Source organism: Candoia aspera, chromosome 1, assembly GCF_035149785.1.
Source record: "Candoia aspera isolate rCanAsp1 chromosome 1, rCanAsp1.hap2, whole genome shotgun sequence".
In the NCBI taxonomy this organism is placed as follows: domain Eukaryota; kingdom Metazoa; phylum Chordata; class Lepidosauria; order Squamata; family Boidae; genus Candoia; species Candoia aspera.
In genome coordinates, this window is record NC_086153.1 from 166,708,021 (window position 1) to 166,728,521 (window position 20,501).

At 39.5% G+C, this 20,501-nt stretch overlaps 1 protein-coding gene across 6 annotated transcripts in view; it reads right to left on the reverse strand.

The window, feature by feature from the left end:
- PCBP3 (poly(rC) binding protein 3) overlaps positions 1 to 20,025 on the reverse strand; it is a 45,054-nt gene extending 25,029 nt beyond the window's left edge. For 4 of the 6 annotated variants that reach the window (XM_063291597.1, XM_063291578.1, XM_063291588.1 and 1 more), the window contains exons 1-7: positions 19,887 to 20,025; positions 15,597 to 15,620; positions 13,589 to 13,621; positions 12,682 to 12,798; positions 11,868 to 11,999; positions 9,972 to 10,100; positions 7,569 to 7,643 (exon numbers count right to left, since the gene is read on the reverse strand). In XM_063291597.1, coding sequence (XP_063147667.1) covers positions 7,569 to 7,643; positions 9,972 to 10,100; positions 11,868 to 11,999; positions 12,682 to 12,798; positions 13,589 to 13,621; positions 15,597 to 15,620; positions 19,887 to 19,955 — 579 coding nt within the window. In that variant the 5' untranslated portion in view covers positions 19,956 to 20,025. The remainder of the gene's footprint in view (positions 1 to 7,568; positions 7,644 to 9,971; positions 10,101 to 11,867; positions 12,000 to 12,681; positions 12,799 to 13,588; positions 13,622 to 15,596; positions 15,621 to 19,886) is intronic. The other 2 variants (XM_063291613.1, XM_063291605.1) reach the window with 1 other exon arrangement.
- Between the last annotated feature and the right edge of the window lie 476 nt (positions 20,026 to 20,501).

The window sequence follows — 20,501 nt, forward strand, 5'->3', positions numbered from 1 at the left end:
GGGTCCTCAGAGCTAGTCAAGTGGATTGTGCCCTGACTATGCACGTCCTCCCACCTCTTCTAAGAGAGCTGCTTGGCTGGATTCAGTCGTGTAAGCCTGAGCAGCCATAATTTCCTATGTTGCACAGTTGCTGTGCCTGGCAATAGGCACTCAGCTGTGAGTGAAAACAGTGATGGCTGAGTGACCCCCCACCCATTGCACTGCTGCTCTTGGTGGGTCAGGCAACAGGCGAGGTCTGACACCGGACTGGAGGGTGGGGCTGCCAAGACTTTTTGTGGACCCCAGTTCCCTCTGTGCAGTTGGACGTTGTTGTTGTTGTTGTTTTATCAAGAAATAAAACAATACAGAGAACAAACAAAACGAATCACACATTTGATTGGTGCTCTTTGGAAATTTGAGTTCCAGCAAGGAACCTAAGCCTTTTCCAAATAACACCATAATGTGCTCAGCAAGGTAGTTTTTTGCTAATCTGCATTTGATACACCTAGAATATTTAGCTATTGTAAAAATTTCTTTACTCTGTTCGTTATTCTGCCTAATGTGCCAGTAACTATAGGGATGACCTTGCAAGATTTTTTCCATAAAGTACCTTTTTTCAATAGATGGATTGTTGTTGTTGTTGTTGTTGTTGTTGTTATCTCTTCACAAAAAGGCTATGGTGGCAATCAATGAATATATATGAATATTTCCATTATAAAGAATGAGGAAGTGTGGCAGAAAAGCAATTCATTTCCCAAGAGTTTATGACTGAACTAAATAGAATTTCCAGGACCTAATTTTGCATTTTCCTTATTTAGGATTTCCCAGCTCAAAAAAATCTCCAATCAAATGTTCAGTTTCTGAAACTCAAACGTAAGTATTTGATAAAGGGATGTAAACCACAACAAGAACAACAGTCATAATAGCACTGTAATCTGTAGCCTTATAACAAAGAACCTGCTGTGAGATTTCTTAGTGCAAGATGCTAGACTGGCTTCATATACTTCCCTTGTGGTCGAATTTGTGGTGCTAGACTCCCTAAGTGTAAGAGCTTAAACTTATTGCCCAGTAAATGACGATGTACCTTCTATTCTTTGGCTGATAAAAATGTGGTATTAGCACATTTTCCACATATACTTGTTTTACACACTTCCTTTTTGTGAAAAAGAGAGAATCACTGATGTACTTAAGGAAGTAGAATACAGTAAAAAATCACAACCACAACACCCCTAAGCCCTAATTCTTACAAATGGGCCAGTTTTGGAGCAGACACCATTCCCTTTTAGCTTCTCCTCTATTGGGGATTTCTAAATGAAAAGTTTGCAGATTAACTTTTTCTTTTTTATTGAAAAATGGAAATAAAGAACACTTTATAAGCAACAATAAAGATGCTAAAGGAAGGCACTTGTCATAAGTGATTTAAAGACAGCTCCATTTAAATAGACTAAAAAGATGAACAATCACACATAAAGGGAGAGTAAGGACAGCAAAGGAAAATGAATGAAAAACTTAGTTTAATTTCAAAATCAAACCAGCTGGGGGTCCTTAACTTAGGGTTCAATATAATACTGTGGCTGCAGAGAAGTAAGCAGTGCTTGGGATGAGGTGGAGGGATTCTCTTTCAATGCATTTGTCTATTTTTTTTCATTTCTCCTTGGTTTTTAATATGCATGTTTTATCAGTTGCCCTTGTTGAAAATATTGACACCAATAAAAGAGGAAAGATTTAGAGCCAGTTTGGTCTAGTGGTTAAGACAACAGGCTAGAAACCAGGAGACTGAGAGTTCTAGTCCCACCTCTGGCATGAGAGACGGCTGGGTGACCTTGGCTGGTCTCTCTCCCTCAGCCCAACTCACCTCACAGGGTTGTTGTTGTGGGGAAAATAGGAGGAGGAAGGAGTACTAGGTGTGTTCGCTGCCTTAGTAAAGGTAAAGGTTTCCCTCGAGTCCGACTCTAGGGGGCGGTGCTCATCTCCGTTTCTAAGCCTTGGAGCCGGCGTTGTCATAGACACTTCCGGGTCATGTGGCCAGCATGACGACTCGGAACGCCGTTACCTTCCCGCCGAAGCGGTACCTATTGATCTACTCACATTTGCATGTTTTCGAACTGCTAGTTGAGCAGGAGCTGGGATTAACAACGGGAGCTCACCCCGCTGCGCGGTTTCGAACCGCCGACCTTCCGATCAACAGCTCAGCGGTTTAACCCGCAGCGCCACCGCGTCGCTGCCTTGACTTATTATTAAAAATAATAAAGGCGGGATAGAAAATAAATAAATAAATAAATAAATATTTAAGCCACATAATATAGAACAGTGTGTTACCTTGCATTAAGCAAAGCAATTCCCTATTTGCATTCCAACAAATCAACCTTTTAGGTTGTAGAAGACATGGCCATTTTTTTGATACATAAAGTAAATCAAAATAAAGGAAGCAAGGACCTTTCTCACAGGTTCAGGGGGGATTATTTTGATACTGTACTGTATCTGGGTGTAATAAGTTAGTACATTTTTTATATTGACTTTATTTTATGGGTATTGATATTTGATAATTTTGAATATGTAATCTTAACGTTGCTGTCAGGTGTCTACAGATGGGGGGCAGAAAGTCACATGAACAGGTACACTTTCAGAAGTTCACATGTGTCCAGTTTGGAATTAAGTGCAACAGAGTCCAATCACTGGGGTTATTTCTGGACATATGGAGAAAGGTTTGCAGTCTTATTTATTATTGTATTTTTATTAGCAGAATGATTCTTTATGGGATCTTTACCTTCCAGGGCCAAAGAAAATGTATTGGCTAGCTCAGGCCTGCATCTAGGGTCTCTGTCACCCGGGGCAAACATGGATTCCGCGCCCATTTTGGCGTCCCCCCAGCATGGTGCCCGGGACACCTGCCCCACTTGCCCCCCCCCCCAGTTGTGGCCCTGGGCTAGCTGTAGGGTATGTGGGGGTCTCATTTCCTCTTCCACAGCAGACAGCCAAATTTTGTTTTTTGGCAATCCTGAGATAATTTGCTACCTGAAGGAAAACTACCTATCAGCTGGCTGAATTTATTTCCCTTGGTTTGGTGGCAGTCACCCAAGAAGCCTGAAAGAACTAGATGCACAGCTATCAGGCTTTTACCACCAGGAGATTTCATATTCATACGTAATTACATCCATGCGTGAGCAGGGGGTTATGTGAGAGTCATTGGCTTCAGAATGGCAGGCACAACCAGGAAATCAAAGCCTCACCCTTTTTTTTAATGTGTGTCACGCAAATTGCATGCATATGAAAAAGGATGAGGTTTGTTCACCCAATCTCACTTCTCATTTTGAAGCCAGCGACCCTGTTGCAGGACCCCTACATTTGAGCCTATAGTCATCAATTTTAATGACTGCTAAAATGGCTCAATATGTCACTTGCTGTGTGAAAACCTTAGTTATGGCATTTCCCTGCTAGATGGGTGAAACTAATTCCAAAGAGTGTTGGCTTAGAGTAGAATGTGGCTACTGCCCTTCTTTGTTAATGCCTCTTGCTGGCTGCTGAATTGGGTTTGGCTCCTGCTGTGTTTCCAGTTTTGTGGCTTGTTGGATTCTGACCTTATGATCAAGATTTGAATCTGACAAATAGCAAAATATGAAAATATCGTATGAACCTCTTGTATTTAAATAGTAGCAATAATGTTATTATTCCATTTTATACCGAATATTTGTTAGCTGCCTTGGTACTGTTGCAAGAGGCAGGCAGGTTGATGTTCGTGTGCCTCCTCCTATTTGATTTGATTTCCTTGGCAGCTCACATTTGCTCATAACATAATGTATATTACGTGATGAGGGTCCCTAATTTCTTCTTTCTCTTGAAACATCTTCTACTCAAGAGACTTATACTTCATTTATTATAACAGTTCCTTCTGTTTTACTCTCCCTTTTGAGAAGCAAAAGCTGGACCCAAAGCTCTTTCACCAGATTGAGAGTTAAGAGAAAAGGCTGCCCTGAACAGATATTTCCAGTTACAGTTGGTTGGGTCATGATGGCATTTCTGTTCCTCACAACTGAACTTTAGTTATTTCTTTTTAATATATAATTATAACAGAGAGAGTGCAAATGTATTAAATTGCTAGGTAAGCTGGGAAAGATAAGTTAGTGAGGCAAAGAATATGATTTAGATTGAGAAAAAATGAGTGGGGAGTGTTGTTAAATAATCTTCTGTTTAACAATTTGACTCACCCAAATCTCTGTCAGTTGCAAAGGAAAACATACAGGTACAGTTTTGGTGGGATGGACCTCTTCTTCCATATTGCTACCAAATCCACCCCACCACCACCATCATGAAAGCAGCATTTTGGAGAAGAAACTCCAACATGACGTGTTGCTTAGCTCAGTACATTCAGAGGCTCTGTTGAATGTTAGCTGTGGATATATTTCAGATCGTATGTCTGTTAGTGATTCAACCACATCATTAACTTTGTTTTAAAATATTATATTTCCTGTTTTCTAGCGCTAATCTTATTTGGCCATTGGAACTGTCAGAACATTTTTTTTCAATCAGATGAGAATGTACAATTACATGTTATATGGAAAACTGAGATTCATCCAGATAAATTATATTGTTAAAATTAGCTAACAATCAAGCCTGGGTGATACAAACTTTTCGAGCAGACCCCAGTGCACTCGGAACATTTTTTGAAGTTTATACAAAAGTTAAGCAGTCCAAAGAATGTTTTATTTAGAGTGACAATTTTTAGAAGAAATGGTAATAATGGGGGATTTTAACTACCATTGGAAAACCATTTCAAGCAAGACTGCAAGGTTCCCAAAATTCTTCTGTGGTCTGACTGTTTCGTTTTCCAGAAAGTTGAAGAAGAGACAAGAGTATTGGTGACCCTGATGAATAGGGAAGAGCTGTTGAAGAGGCAGAACCAATGAGAACTTTGGAAGGAAGTGTTGACATCATCTTGGAGTTCAAGATATTACAGAAAGAAATTGGAAGAAATTTGAAAGAAATCATACATATACACTATATTTCACAACAGCTAATTTCAACAAGCTGAGAGAAATACTAAGTGTGATCGCATTGACAGAAACCCTTATGTCAAAAGAAGTACAGGAGGGTTAGTATGGGAAATACAGTAACACACCATTCCAATGAGGAAAAAATGGGGCAGCTGAGGAAACTGTTGTGGGTGCATAGGGTACTTTTGACTGAGCTAAATGTTGAAGGTGAAATGCATAGGAAACCAAAAATGGGTTGTAATTTCCAAGAAGTATCAGCAAGTAGTTAATATTTGCAGAAAGAAATTAAGAAGGGCTAAAATGCAAAAGGAACTGCACCTCCCAAGGAAAGCTGCAAGCAGTAAAAAGAGCTTTTTTGACTATTCTAGCATCTTCTCCTAGCAGTGGGCCTCCTCAATCTGAAAAAAAGAGGCCTGGCTCAAGAAAATGGAAATATGGAAGAAAGGCACATTGTTAGAGGACTGGAGTATGGCAAATGTTGATATCTTCAGAAAGGGAAACGGAGGTCCCAAGGAACTACAGATTAGTCACCCTGATGTTGATACTGGGAAAATTCTGGAATAGATTATTAAGTGGTTTGTGAGCATTCAGGAAAGAATGCAATGCTTAGAAGGGTAGCAGAGGCTTATCAGGAATTAATGATGCCCAACAACTTGATATTTTTTGATAAAGTGACCACTTAGTTGATTATGCGAATGTGCTACACATAATGTACCTTGACTTCAGCAAAACATTCAGCAAAGTCTCCCATGAAATTCTAGTAGAGAAGATGGCAAAATGAGGGCTAGACTATGTTGCCATTAGTAGATTATAGAGCTGGTTGAACAATTGTAGTCAACAACTATACATCAGTGGCTCCATGTCAATTTGAAAAGTAATGTCAAATGGTGAACTGCAGGACTCCATTCTGTTCAACATATTTATAAATGAAACTGATAAGAGGTTACAAAATGTTACAAATATAGAAAGGATACCTTACAGGAAAGTGCCAAGAGCCACGAGAACTTTGACAGGCAGGAACAATGGGGAGAAACCAGCAAAAAGAATTTCAGCAAGGATAAATGCAAATCAAAGACATAAGTATAGGATGGAGGGACTATACTGGATAGCAGTATGTCAAAAAGAATCTGGGTGTCTTGGTGGATCACAAACCGAACATGAATCAACAATGTGATGCAAAAATCATCAATGCAACCCTTGACTGCATCAACAGAAATAGCATCAAGATCAAGAGAAGTCATTGTTCTTCTCTATTCTCTGTCGGTCATGTAGCATCTAGAATATTGCATCCAGTTCTGGTCACTGCCTTTCAGAAAGGAGATAGGCAACCCAGAGCATGTGTAGAGGAGAGCAACAGAGATGATCGGGGACCTGGAAGTAACATCTAGCGAGGAGCAGTCGGAGGCACTGTATATGTTTAGCCTGCAGAAGAGAAAACTGCAGGAAGACATGATGACTGTCTTCAACTATATAAAGGGTTGTCATGGGGGGAAGGGCAGGGGGCAGGATTATTCAGAATCGCTTCAGAAGACTAAAAAAGGAAACAACGGGTTTAAATGGCAAGGCTGGGCAGCAGGAAGAATTTCCTAATGCTCAGCAGTGAAACTGACTGCCTTGGTTGATGGTGGGCTTCCCTTGCTGGAGGTCTTTGAACAGAGGCTGCACGACCACCGGTGGGAGTGCTTTAGTAATGGATTCCTGAATTGGGAGGGGATTGGACTAGGTGATCTCCAAGAGCTCTTCCAAACCTTACAACCTCTCATTCCATGAAGTACCTTCTTACCTCAGATATGCTTCATGAGCACTGAAGTAAACAGATAACATACTATAATGCTGTATGTGAAAATAAAGGAAAGCTTGTGAAACTCTAAGACAAGATAAACAGGAATTACTTTCCTACTGTTTGCCAGCATCTCACTAAAAATATAAAGGTCATAGTGTAATGGATTCAAATGCGGCATGATTTGGAGGGTATTTTCCCCCAATTCTTTTCTTAGAAGTAGTTGACAGAACAATCACTTGCTGTGTATTGTGACCTCAGAGGTTCTTTCTGACTTTAATTTTATGAACTATCCTGGCCTTTCTCTGAGGTCAACAGACCCCTCACTACATTTATAGGTGACGAATGTATGTAGGATCAGCTCACATATATTGTTATAGATCTTACTTGATAACTTTTGTTGTAGGACAAAGGACATAAATAAGAAATAATACTAAACTATCAGTCCTGGTATTCAGTCCTCTTGGCTAGCTCTCTGCAAGCATCTGTTCTCGCAGGGTGGCTGGGAGGGGACTTACAGCATATGCTGTCCTCTGGTCTTGCACTTCGCACGAAGATGGGGGAGAGTCTGCCTTGTGTGATCTAGACCCCTCTTTGCTTTTGTTGTAACAGATGGTGTTCATGCTGCTTATTCAGTAGCTACCCCCCGTACTTTGCCAACAAAGAGCTTTGAGTCCACTTGTCCTGGCGCAATGCGAATGGGATGACACCATGCAAGTGAAAAGGCAACAAAACCTGAGTGCACTAACAGGCAGCGGCTGGTGCTGCAGTAAAAGGCTGAGGCTGGCAGTGGAGGCTGCGAGTGGGTCGGCTCTTACCTGACCACCTGCAAAAATGACAGGGGTGGAGGCAGGCTTTGGGCGATAGGGGATGGTGGCACCTTTCGGTGGGGACTAGGAAAAGGGACAAGGAGAGGGAGAGAGAACATTAGACCACATTTCCTGGAACAGTAGCAAAAAGAGAGTTAGAGGGCAACCAAGCATGCACAGATCAAACCATACTGAACGTGAACTGATAATGTTAGCTCTGCAAGGCTTTGTTACCAGTCCAGAAAGTAAGGAAAGAATCATTTAGTGGGGAGTTCTGCTTTGGGACCACCGACGAGGACGACTGTCTCTGGTTTAGGCCAGGCACCTTACTTGCCTGGGGACAGCTGGGCCCACGTTGAAGGCTCTCCCCTCCCTCAGTGACCTGCTCAAGGGAGCAGCAGGGGGACTGTGGGTGGGAAGATTTCCGGCCCTCTGAAGACCACTTCCAAAGGGTTCCACTGGGGCTTAGACTCATTTGTGCCCTCAATTTTTTCTGTTGCCATGGAGCTGCCGCTTTGTATTTCTGGACAATCACAATAAACATTTTAAAAACTACTGCAAACTGTTTAGTAGTATAGCCCACCTCCCCCATTTTTTTCACAGAGCCACCAATGTGGTATAAACTGTTTAGCCAAAAGGCTTGAATGTGGCCCCCTGAAATTTCCAAAAATTATTACCAAATTGTAATTTTTAAATAGGGGAGAAGGAGAAAAGTATTAAATATATAACTGGAAAGTAACCATAGCAAGAGTATTTAATGACATTTAAATAGAAATACAGTCAAATTCAGTTTTTGTCCTGGCTTCATCTGTTACTTTTGGGGGGAGTGCTGCCCTTAGTGACTACTCAAAAGCAAGTGTGGCCCAGGAAAGAATTGTGCATCCCTGTGGTAAAGTGACATATTGCTGAATTAAACGCCGGCTCCTCCACTTGGCGGTTGAATGGAACGCAGTAAGGCCTTATTGTATGGAACACCGTTAGACATCATGCAGTTCTTATGTGAGGCTCATTTCGTTTTTAGCTTTCAATGACTGGCTAGAACAGACTAGAAACAGGTTTCTAGAACAGATTTGCACTGTGTGAACTTTGCTTTTATTCTCATGTACTGCATATTAGTCTGAGGAATTTTCACCTTCTTTCAATATTTGCATATACGAAGATTATAGTTTTGGCTTTTCAATTCCTCCCTAATATTTAGAATGAATGTGATTTCTGATGCTGCATAAAAGAAGCTCCATAAGCCACAATATTTGGATTTTCTGAGAAGAAATGCACAGGGCTGTAGCAGGATCAGAAAACAGTACCAAGTGTAGCAACCATTAATTTTACCAGTGAAGTTCAGGACAATGAAATTCATGAAGGAAAAATGTAAAACGGAATTCTGAAAATAATGAATCCTGCCCTGGAGCTGATGGAGCATAATGAAGTCATACATAGAAAGATTATTTAATTAGATGAAAAAATTAATGTGCTGGAGATGGATCTAAGTACTGTCATAGCTGAAATATTCATGAAATGTTAGCTTGCAAATCTGCAACCCTCCCCCCCCACAAAGCACTTACTTTTTTGGATATATTGGGAAGCCTCTTTTTGATTTCAGTGAGGTTTAAGCACCCCACTATTAGTTAAAATTGCTCACTAACTTCAGCTACTAGAAATCTGCCTCTGCTCTGATTTCTTCAACATCTTTTCATAAATATGAATCCACCTGCAACCTCTGCCTAATCCAGTATGATCAATGCCCATTCTGGTCTCTAGTTTTTCATACACTAGCACATACGTGCAGATGGTGATTCCACAGCAAAACCCCTTAGTAAGCACTGATCCGTTCTTTTTTGTTTTTGGATAAAACTTCTAAAATCAAGAGAGCTTTCATCTGAAAGCACAGGATGGAGACAACAGAAATGATGTACTGGTCTGATGCTAGGAAGATCCTTGAGAGCTGAAGAATGCAAATAATACAGGAAAATTAATGAATTAGAAAAATAGAAGTGATATTATTAGTTCACTCCTCTTTTATTTCTGTTTCTTTGGGTTTCTGAAGAATATAATTGTTTCACATTAAATCTGCATAAACATATCTCACTGCGTCTTTTATAACTAGACTATATTTAATGATAATTGGTGTGTGTGTGTGTGTGTATGTATATATATCTCCATAACCAAATTAGCTATTAGGCATTGCAAGGCTCCACACTGGATCCTCTGACAGCTCTGTCTCCCTGGAGCACTACTTTACTCCAAGTCTTCACAGAATTACGTTCTCATGTAGCCACCCAAAGCTGTTTTGAACCCCTGATTGGTTGAATACTTGAGCAGGCAAGGACCAGTACAATCCATTCTTGTTTGTTTGCGTGTTCAGTTATTTACATATGTTCCTTTATACTTTACCCCTATTGTTACAGACTGTACCTCCAGCATCACCACACAGATCTGTTTGACACACTGGATAATTGCATCGGGGGTCCCTGAGATGGTCACTGCCCTTTCCGTAGAGTTGGGCAGCATATCCCCTGCCACCTGAACCTGAGCACCTGTGGACTGAAGAAAGGCCGGAAGAAAGAAAGGGAACAGCTTATTATTTCTGCACAGGAACCTAAACATCCAGGTATAATCAGTCTGTGTGCTCTCTCTCTCTCTCTCTCTATATATATATATATATGTGTGTGTGTGTGTGTGTGTGTGTGTGTGTCTTTGTGGGTTTGTGGGTGTGGGTGTGTAGTACTTTGAAATTACCTAAGAACCAAGATTCTCTGTGAAAGTAAAAAACTAAAATAAATGGTGACAACAAATTTGCAACAAAACAACTGTGTTGCAAATAAGTTAAACTAGGAACAGCATATCAGTAAAATAAAAAATAAAACCAGTGATAAACTTGGCATGAAAAAGATACGAATGCAGGTGTTGAGAGAGCCTCTCTCAGGACGGCATTCCACAGGCACGGTGCAACCACCCCACAGTGCCTCCTTCTTTCCGTGACCTAGGTGAGGAGGCAGCTCAATGAAAGCCTTGGATAATGAATTGAGAGGGCAGGATGTGATCCTGTTTCAGTACCCTGCTCCAATGCCCTTGGGCTTTAGAGATTAAACCATCCAGCCCTTTGAATTGAACCTAGAAATGGACTGACATCCAGGGCAGATTTCAATCAGTGATAACGTGATCAGATTAGCCAATCCTAGATTACTGTCAACTGCTCAGTTTTGGATCAATTTTAGTTTCTAGACAATTTGCAACATATAGTCCAAACAGGATATTATAAATCATAGAATAACTACTGCAATATATTTTTGTCCAGGTTTTAGTTGTATAGTATCTGAAATCAAAAATCACTCTGATAACCTGGGCTAGCCTTATCCCTGGGCAGAGTGAGGCAGCTGTCTCATGCAGCCATTGCAGGCAGTTGACTGTTCCTGCTCCCGCCCTCTGGAACAGCATCCCCCAGAGCAGAGCTTTCCAAACTTTTCATGTTGGTGCCACGCTAACACACTGCAGGTGAGGCCGTGTCACCGGAAGTCACGTGGAAACAGCTGTTTCGACCCGATTACGCATACTGTGCATGTGCAGTACCTGTATGATCCCTCAACCATGTGACACACCTACACACTGCAGCCGACACACTAACATGTTGCGACACACAGTTTGGAAAGCTCTTCCCCAGAGAGACGAATGGTGCCCCCTCTCCTAGGGTTCCAGAAAGCCCTTAAAACCTGACTCTGTTCCCAGGTCTGGGGTTAATGTGTTTTTGGGGCTCCTGTTGTGTTTTATTGTTACTATTATGGCTGTTTTTAGTCCAGACTTTCTGTTTTGTTTTAAGTTTTTAATTGTTTTAATTGATTATTTAGATTTTGTAAGCCAGCTAAATTTTACTGGAGTGGGTGGCCATAACAAATTCAAATTCAAATTCTTCAAATTCATAAATAAATGTAAATTGCTAGTATTGTATTTTTGCTGGTTCCTCAACAATGTTGTATAAAACAGAAAGGAATGGCTGGAAGGCAGTTATTCCCAGGGAACGTCCAGCTATTTTACTTATTTATTTTAAGATATAAGTAATACATTTCTAATTGGACTTTTGTCATCAATATTGACACTGTTTCAACTTAGCAGAGATGAACTTAAATAGGTTGCAGCCAAATGAGATTTTCTGTAAGTGGAAGCTATAGCTATCAGGAGACATGAAGAAATTTCTCAGTGTGAGTGCTGCTTCACTTTGTAACTGACTTCATGAAGAGCGGTTTAAAGACCTATCTTCCTTCCATTTCTAACAGAAGAGAACTCGCTTTGCATACAAGGAAATCAGAGGCTTACCTCCCTTATTTCTTTAATCTTGGAGCCTCCTTTGCCAATTAATGATCCACACTGGCTTGCTGGTACAACCAACCGTAATGTAACTGGGGGCTTACTTGTAGCTGTGCTGTTACTCATTGAGTTGATTATATCCTTTGGGAAGGAAGGAAGGGAGGGAGGAAGGACTCTATGAAACAAGTTTGAATGCTATTTTATTAGAAACGAGCCAAACATTTTTATCACATTGTGGAAGTGAGAATGGGCAAGTGAGAAAAGAGAATTAGTTTTCTTCTGCCTAAGTTGTTAAAACAAGCAGATCTTCCACATTTAGGAAAATTTGTATCTTATATTTTACAGTAGTTCTTCACCTTTACCACCATTACACATTTAGGACAACATCAAAGGCACAGAATATGAGAAAACTAAAAGAAGACTACTTCATGTTAACATCCTTTACCTTAAAGCTATTTTGCATTGCTAATCTCCTGAAAAAAATGGCTGTATAATTCAGTGAATTCAAAAAAAATATCTGACACATCCTGATATGCCCATATCACAAGAAGTTCTCTGGAAATCAAATTTATTAGAACCCATATTTAACTCCAGACAGATCCCAAACTAAACCATAATGAAGGATGGGCCTGGTGCATATATACCAATTGTTCCTATTCCTATAATGTTTTTTTTAAAAGCATTTTGAGGAGTTTTTTCCAAGGAAGGGTCAGGTGAAGATAAATACTCTCTGCCTCCCTCCCTGCCTCTTTCTTTCTTCACAATAACCTTAACAGAGGAATTAGCATAATTCTTCCATACAGTTTTTGAACATTTTTCTTACCTCTTCAAATTTATAAGCAATCATTGCAAAAGCTTTGAAGATGGCATCAGTAGGGCCTGTAATGGTCACAATTCTTTCTGGACAATTTCCTTCTGAGATATTGATTCGTGCTCCACTCTACAATTGAAAGACCACATCTTGTCATACACATAGGGAATGCTGTAGAGGTAGTATATGTAGACTTCAGTAAGGCATTTGATAAAGTAGACCATAGTCTCCTACACTGGAAAAATGTGGGCTGGATGGTCCTACCACCAGATAGATTCACTAGCGGTTTTCAGGAAAAGACTACACAGTCATTTGTCCAGAATGTAATGAAAATTCCTGCACTGGGCAGGGGATTGGACTAGAAGGCCTTATGTATACAGGAGGTTCTTACAAAGTATATAGATTTCATATTTTGTATTGGTTATGTTTAATTATGACTTACCTATTATTTTTATACAGGAGTTTTTAGAATGGCTTTTAGGACAAGCCAGCCACCAAAAGATATGTTAACTACAATCTCGCATAGACCACACAAATTCTAACCCAAGTTGCAGCCAAACAACAATGTATAACGGCCCAAAGTGTTTATTAGCCTTAACTCCTTTTGGCCTATGAAAAGAACCCTGATCAGGCATTTAGAAATACAGAACAGCTTGTGTTGGCTGGACCTGCTTCCTAATAACTAGGAAAAATGGTGGTGCAGGATCCAGGTTTTCTCTAGTGGTTCAGAATGGTTATCTGTACTTTTTTTGTCACAGGGAAGCCAATCTTCCTTCAGTATTAAAGGATGCAGCTGCGTGAAAAGAAACACAGCTGAACAAATGTCAAACCTTTCCCTCTCGATTTTTATGTTACCTGTAAATAGCTACTTTATTATATTTATTCCCATATTACTCTATGGAATTGTACTGATGCTCACCTCTTCACGCATCTTTTTCACTGTCTCTCCTTTCTGAAATAAGAAAAGCCGTAAGAACAAACCGATCATCATTCTCCACGCCACAGATAATACCAAGGTTGTTATCCTTTGTATAGAATCTATGTAATACTGGTAAGCCCTGCCCAATCAATAAAGTTGTATTATGGAAGCAAGGGGGAATATTGAGAAATTGGACTGCATTTGAAAACCTTGTAACTCATAATACTGTACATGCACAATTTATAATCTATGAAATATAATTCAGAATTTGAACAACTCAAAAATTGTATGATTAAATGAATGCAAATTTTGTATACAGTTATAGAGATGAAACAGTGGGCATTTCAGTGAAAAAGAACATTAAGTACACCTTAAACTTTGTATTTAGAGACAACTAGTTTAAGATATTTTATCACCAATTTTATCACTCCAGTCATGCTAAATGAGTAGCACCTTTTCCCCAAAATGCTGGAAATGCAATGAACAAGTTGCAGTGGCAATGTTGCAAAGCTCAACAATATTGGAAATTAATTCACTGTTGAATGGAACAAATCTTGAAAGTCATAACCCATTTCAACCTGAAATATTTTTATTATACTTCACCAAACTACACATTTCTTCAAAATACACAGAACTGGCATTGTACATGGTAACAGCTGCAAGGAATCTCCTTTGTTTAATATGTGTGTGCATACACAGACACAGACACAGACTTTAGTAAATATATCTATATCTATATCTATATCTAAGGGCAATTAAATGATCTCCTGTGGTATAAGCAAATCAATGTATGAATAGTTGAAAACAGTTTCAGTGTTAATATATATAATCAGATAATTCTTATTTGCATGATGCTCTGAAACTGTAGCTTTATAATGGCTATTTATATATGTTGTTTGGAGAAATGACAGTAACAGGATATTAGCTTTATTAGATTATCTGTGTCTCAAAATTCCATTGTACTTGATGTTAAATGATTTTCATTGGTGACAGATCAGGAACAATAACAGATTGATAGATGCAAAACTTGACTTATAACAAAAGGAAATTGAGCAACAGAAGTATTTTCAAATACATTATAGTTGTGTGAAGGTGAAAGGTCCCCTGTGCAAGCACCGAGTCATGTCTGACCTTTTGGAGGGATGCTGCTTTCGCAACATTTTCTTGGCAGACTATAGAGCAGGGTGGTTTGCCATTGCCTTCCCCAGTCATCACCTTCCCCAGCAAGCTGGGTGCTCATTTTACCGACCTCGGAAGGATGGAAGGCTGAGTCGACCTGAGCCGGCTACCCGAGAATCCAGCTTCTGCTGGGATCGAACTTGGGTCATGGGGAGAGTTTCGGTTGCAGTACTGCCGCCTACCACTCTGCGCCACATGAGGCTATATATATTATAGTTAACTGGTGTGAATACTTAACTGGTGTGAATACTACATTCAACTGAGCCTGATTCCTGGGGACCTCATGGACATATCCATGTAGTTTTCCTGGCAAGTGAATTGTCTGATATTAGGAAAATTTCCTTGATAGAAGCATTTCCTCAAAATGTTTTCAAATCAATTTCCTATATGCAATTATTCATTTTGTTCCAGACTTTTTCTATAATTATTGACCCTTTGTTTATTATAGATATGGTCTCAGCACTCCATAAGATCCAATTTGAATATCTGCATTTTCCTTCCACATTCCATCTAAGTGAATGCAGATGTGGCTTGATCAGTCCCTGCTGCCTTCTGCTATTAATATGGGAGAGGATTGGCAAAGAGCTCAGTGGAGGAAAGCAGAAGTTTACATTTAGAAAAAAGGGAGATGGCTGAACGCACAGGCTTCTATTTTACCAATTATAGCTCTCATGCTATAATTATATATCGCTGTCATGCTCACAAGATGAGCTAGGAAGGAGGAGGGGGAGAGGAAGGAGTCTTGGGCCTCCTGCTGACCCCTCCACCTGCATAGCTCTGCCCACAGAGAATAAGTACAAGCATTCAGATGTACAGTGTAACACATTACCTTCCCAATGATGCTTCCAACTTCCTGTTGGAAAGAAAATGGCAACAGTGTAAGAATGTTAGAGCTTTAATTATCAGTAAATGTTATTTAGTCTGCTCATGGTAGGCTTGGCTTTATTAATCTGCAATCACAATCACATGGCTACTCAGTGGAAAATAAGCCATTTCTATATTAGCAAGAATATAAAGCAATGAAGAAAAGAGCAAGATTGGTGGGATTCCAAAGATTTTAGGATCCCCTGCCCTGATACCCTCTCTTGGACCACTAGTTCTTGCTGTTGTGACTGGCAGAAAAAATTCCAGTGTATTAGCCATATTTGGAATTAAATAAAAAGGTATTACTGTATATTAATGTTGGCTAGGTAGAACCGAAACTGAAAACTGCATTGGATATTAAGAGAGAACCTCTGCCAGCCTTTGATATCAATCCACAAAGGTAGCTGTTTGGTACTTACATCAGTAGAGATGTTTGTCTTCTGTGAGGCATCCCCTCCCCACCTGTACTGCAACAGTGGTTGTATATTTGAACCTTATTAGTAGATAAGGAAAAGAAGAATTCTACCATGCAGGCCAAAAATAACAACCCCAATTGAATTTATCAAGCTGGGTCCACTCCTTTGCCACTATTTACAGTAATATGTGATGCATGAACAGGTCTGTTGTAAACAAGAACAGGAGTATTAATGAACCCAATATGTTACAGTTTGGCAATCTGATGTTTATGGACACTTGCTCTAGTTCTTCCAACTTTTGGCATTCAAGTTTTTGAAAGCTTCTTTTAATAAGAAAAAAGGAAATGGGAAGCTCACGTGTTGTGAAGCAAAACGCTAACTTCTAGCATCATTTTAATTTCCTCTGGACTTTCTATACAATACAAAAGGATGGAGAGCATCTTGGTGAGAGGTCAGAAGGACGAACACTGCTCACTGCTCTCCTCCTACAATATTTTGGCGAGAGAGGGAGTGCCAGGGAACAGTCTTCACAATATGAGAAATGCCCACTAAGTTTGCCTGCAACTGCAGACATACTTCTCCAGGTTAAAAATCTTATCCTCCAGAATCAGAGGATCAGACATATAATCTACACATTATTACAGTATTCTTTTAATCTATTGTTCACTTTTTTTTTTTGTCCCTTTGAGTCAGTAGTGACTCCTGCAGTTTTCTTGGCAGGATTTTGGGGGTGGTTTGCCCTTGCTTCCTTCCTAGAGCTGAGAGAGAGTGGCTGGACCAAGGTCACCCAGCTGGCTTCATGTCTAAGGTGGGACTTATGGTCTTCAGGTTTCTAGCTTGCTGCCTTAACCATTATACCAGACTAGGTCTCTTGTTTACTGTTTATAGCTTTTTTTTCCTTATTGAACTTAATTGTGTAACCAGATATTTTTACAGTTCTATAGATATATCTCTTGATCAGAAATTGGATATGAAATGTCTTATAGTAGTTGTTAATGGTGTACTAGAATATATTAGCCATGTGATATCTTCAAGTTGCTGGTTCATTGTGATTGGTTGGCTATCCACTTGCATTCTATTGCTTATACCGTTTTCCTTATCATATTTTCTGCATTCTTTTAAATACGTATTTGTAACAGTCTTACTCTTTTTTTCCTTTTCTTGAAATAATAATAATAATTGAATACAAAAAGAACCTTATCCTACATGAATATGCATATTCCTTTTTAAAACCCTCCATCATTACATCTGAAGTAGCAAATCTGTCTTAATCATATATACAATATACAAATATACATGAAGACAAAAATTGCTGCTATAAAATTTTCTACAAATATATAATGATGCTGTTGATTGTTCCCTTCTCTGGCTTTTTCAACTCTATGCTATCCATCTTGATGGATAGTGATTAGAACGGCATCGATACAGAGGAACTCAGAACTGCTGGCTTTCTGTATACATGTATTTTGATGCTTTGTCTCTTGCTTGATATTATTCAGAAACCCTGACTGCCTGGATGGGGAAAGACAGAAGAACTGCCAAGCACAAAAGGCTTTTACTGCTTTTGTCTGTGTATCTCCATGCACTTCCATGCACAGCTGAAGAAAGCCACCTTAATATCTCTGGTTTGGCCCCAGAAGTCATAAACCCCCCCTTCTGGGCCTTTTCCTCTGTCATGGGTTGTAAAGGAGGGAGTGGGGAGGCTTCATTGATGTGACTGAGAGCTGGAAACATCACAGAGCCAGCAAGTTGACGCCAGAATGCTTTGGCTAAAGTGTTATCTGCCAATGGGCAGTGAAGAATGTTGCTGAAGCCCAGGTTGTAAAACTGAAAGCAGTTATAAATATTCAATTTCAAACGAAGGTGGGGACCGGGGTCTGATAAAAGAAGAGGACAATACAATTACTTGAGTGTTTAGATGCAGAGGGCGATGTTACTGTATCTTTCAATAAACGAAATACTTTACTGAGACCTAACTGGTTCCAGAGAGATTTCTTACTATTGGGATACCTGAAGCCACATTCCTCACAAAGAAGTAGCAAAATTATACTTGATTTTTCAAATAATTGCTTATTGATTTATTTAGCCCATCTCATGGCAATGACTCTGGGCAGTGTACAATGATTAAAACTAGCCCAAACAACCACAACAACAATCCAAAGAACAAATATCTGAGGTCACACAAATGATAGTATTTACAGGAAAAAACCCAATTAAAAAACAATTAATTGGCAGAACTGCCTCAACCTCCCAGCCCAAATGCCTGGGGAGAAGAGCCAGGTCTTACAAAAGGCGAAATAAAACCACCTTGCAAATAAATACAAACAGGTGAATATTTGAACTAGCTAATCTAACCCCCAAAATAGTCCAATCATAAAACCTATCTTTTCTTTCCAAGTTAAGTTCATAGCCTCAATGATTCTCTTTTGTTCCCAGTTAGTTGTTCAGATAATCAAGTCCTTGTCATCCTACTTAATATAATCTCCTTTCTAATCTGTTGCCTAAACTCCCATTTTCAGAATCAGACTGTTCATACAGTATTTTCCTTGATTCAACTGCAGGTCAAGGAAGGATCCAAAGCCATGGTTTGAAACCCAGTTCAGATCAATGGTTTGAATGGATAAATAAAATTCATATAATTTTTGAGATAATGCTTCATAAAATCCCATGCTAATTGTAACCATTGGCTGTGTAACTAATGTTTTAGTACTTTCAGAATAAACCTCAGTATGGACTTCCTATCTTTACAGTCAGAGCTTTATCATGAACCCCCCAGAAGGCATCAACTCTTTTCAACTCTCCATAACAGCAGTCTAGTTCTGCATTTCACTGTTAAGTCTACTCTTGATGTATTGCCTATGTTTGACCTTCTCTAAGTTTATCAATTTGGTCCCAGACTTATATGGAGCATGTTTCTGGAGATTGGTTGTAATCCATCTCAATGAGGAGCTTTGCTTTACAGGGGTCAGTTCCTCTGCCTTATTGCTATGCCTTACATGCTCCTTCTTTAAGGGAAATCTCAGGATGGGGCTGATTCACCTTGATTGGTCATTTTAGTGTGATAATGGGGGCTTCTGTGCATGTAAATGTTTAGAGGACTTCAAAGACAGGGACAGCTGTTAATGCTCAGGGAAATGTTCTCTGTATACTGATGAAGACATGTCAAAGTTTAGAAAACAAAAGATTTAGAGAGAAAAAGAGAGAGCATAAACGTTCAGAATCACTTTGTTGCATTTATATGTTGAACATATTTTTGTTACCTGTTAATGCAAAGAATTTTTTTTATAGTTTCTCTACTTTACTACTTACTCCATCTGTATTTTAGTACAGATAGTATTCAGACACTATAATATTCTTCCCCCCTCCTTCCTATGTCCAACATTGGATATAAACTGGATATCATCACTGGTGATGACAGCTAACGATCTGTTCCCAAATGACAGTTACTACAAGCCTATGCACATTTTGAAGAATGTGAGTAGAATGCTACATGAGCCTTGGAACTCTAAGAAATTGACCTGCAGAAATCCAAGTCAGTCAGAAATCTCATGATAGAATATTCTCTAAATCATCAAATTGGGATCAAACCCAAAGTCCGTGCATGCCCCACAGCATGGCATTTTAAGTGCTCTTTTAAGTATTCTATGGCCATATCTGTAATATTTGCTTCCCAATGAAAGAATATTCCATATTTAGGAATGATGAGATACATGTGCTTTTCAGGGAATCAAAATGTGGCATACATGCACAATTTTTGGATTCACATATAAACAAAGTAAGCCTTCATTACCATGCTTGGATTAGAAGGAATGACATAAAAACACTTCTCTCCCGCTCACCTTTCCGTGCATCAATAACCGGATGGTGAGAGTCACATTTAGACCACCTTCAGAGACTTTAGATTCCATCTTTTGTTATGGAATGTTGGATGTGGAAAGTTTGGAGACCCAAAGAAATAAAGAAGTATCTCCACAGGAGATCACCTGTAAAAGAAAAAAAAATGCCCTTTTTGTTTCACCTGTCAGAACTCAATGAGGCAGACTGGGAAGGATAAAGGGCAAAAGAAGATTGCCACAACCTTAGGACACAACCTTAGATCTGTCCTAAGATGTGATCTTGTGAATAGCAGAGATCTTATTCAAAAATATTGTATAAAATTGCATACATTAACAGTAATTATGAAAGGTATGGCTGGGGAAGTCCTGCTACCAGGCAGAAAAGGAAACCCTTTGTGCAGCTGTGTCCACCAAGGTGTAATATGTAAAATAAAGGTAGAAGAAATATCTAATAAGAAATAAACATTTGCTGCCACTCAGCAACCCAGCTACCACTCTGTGCATCTGCTGCAGCTTCCAGCCCAAATGCAAGGGCAGAGTTCCTTACCGCAATCTAAACACAAGGTTGTCAGCATGTGAACATCTCCAGCCAGGCTTTCCCTCTTCAGGGAGGTACAC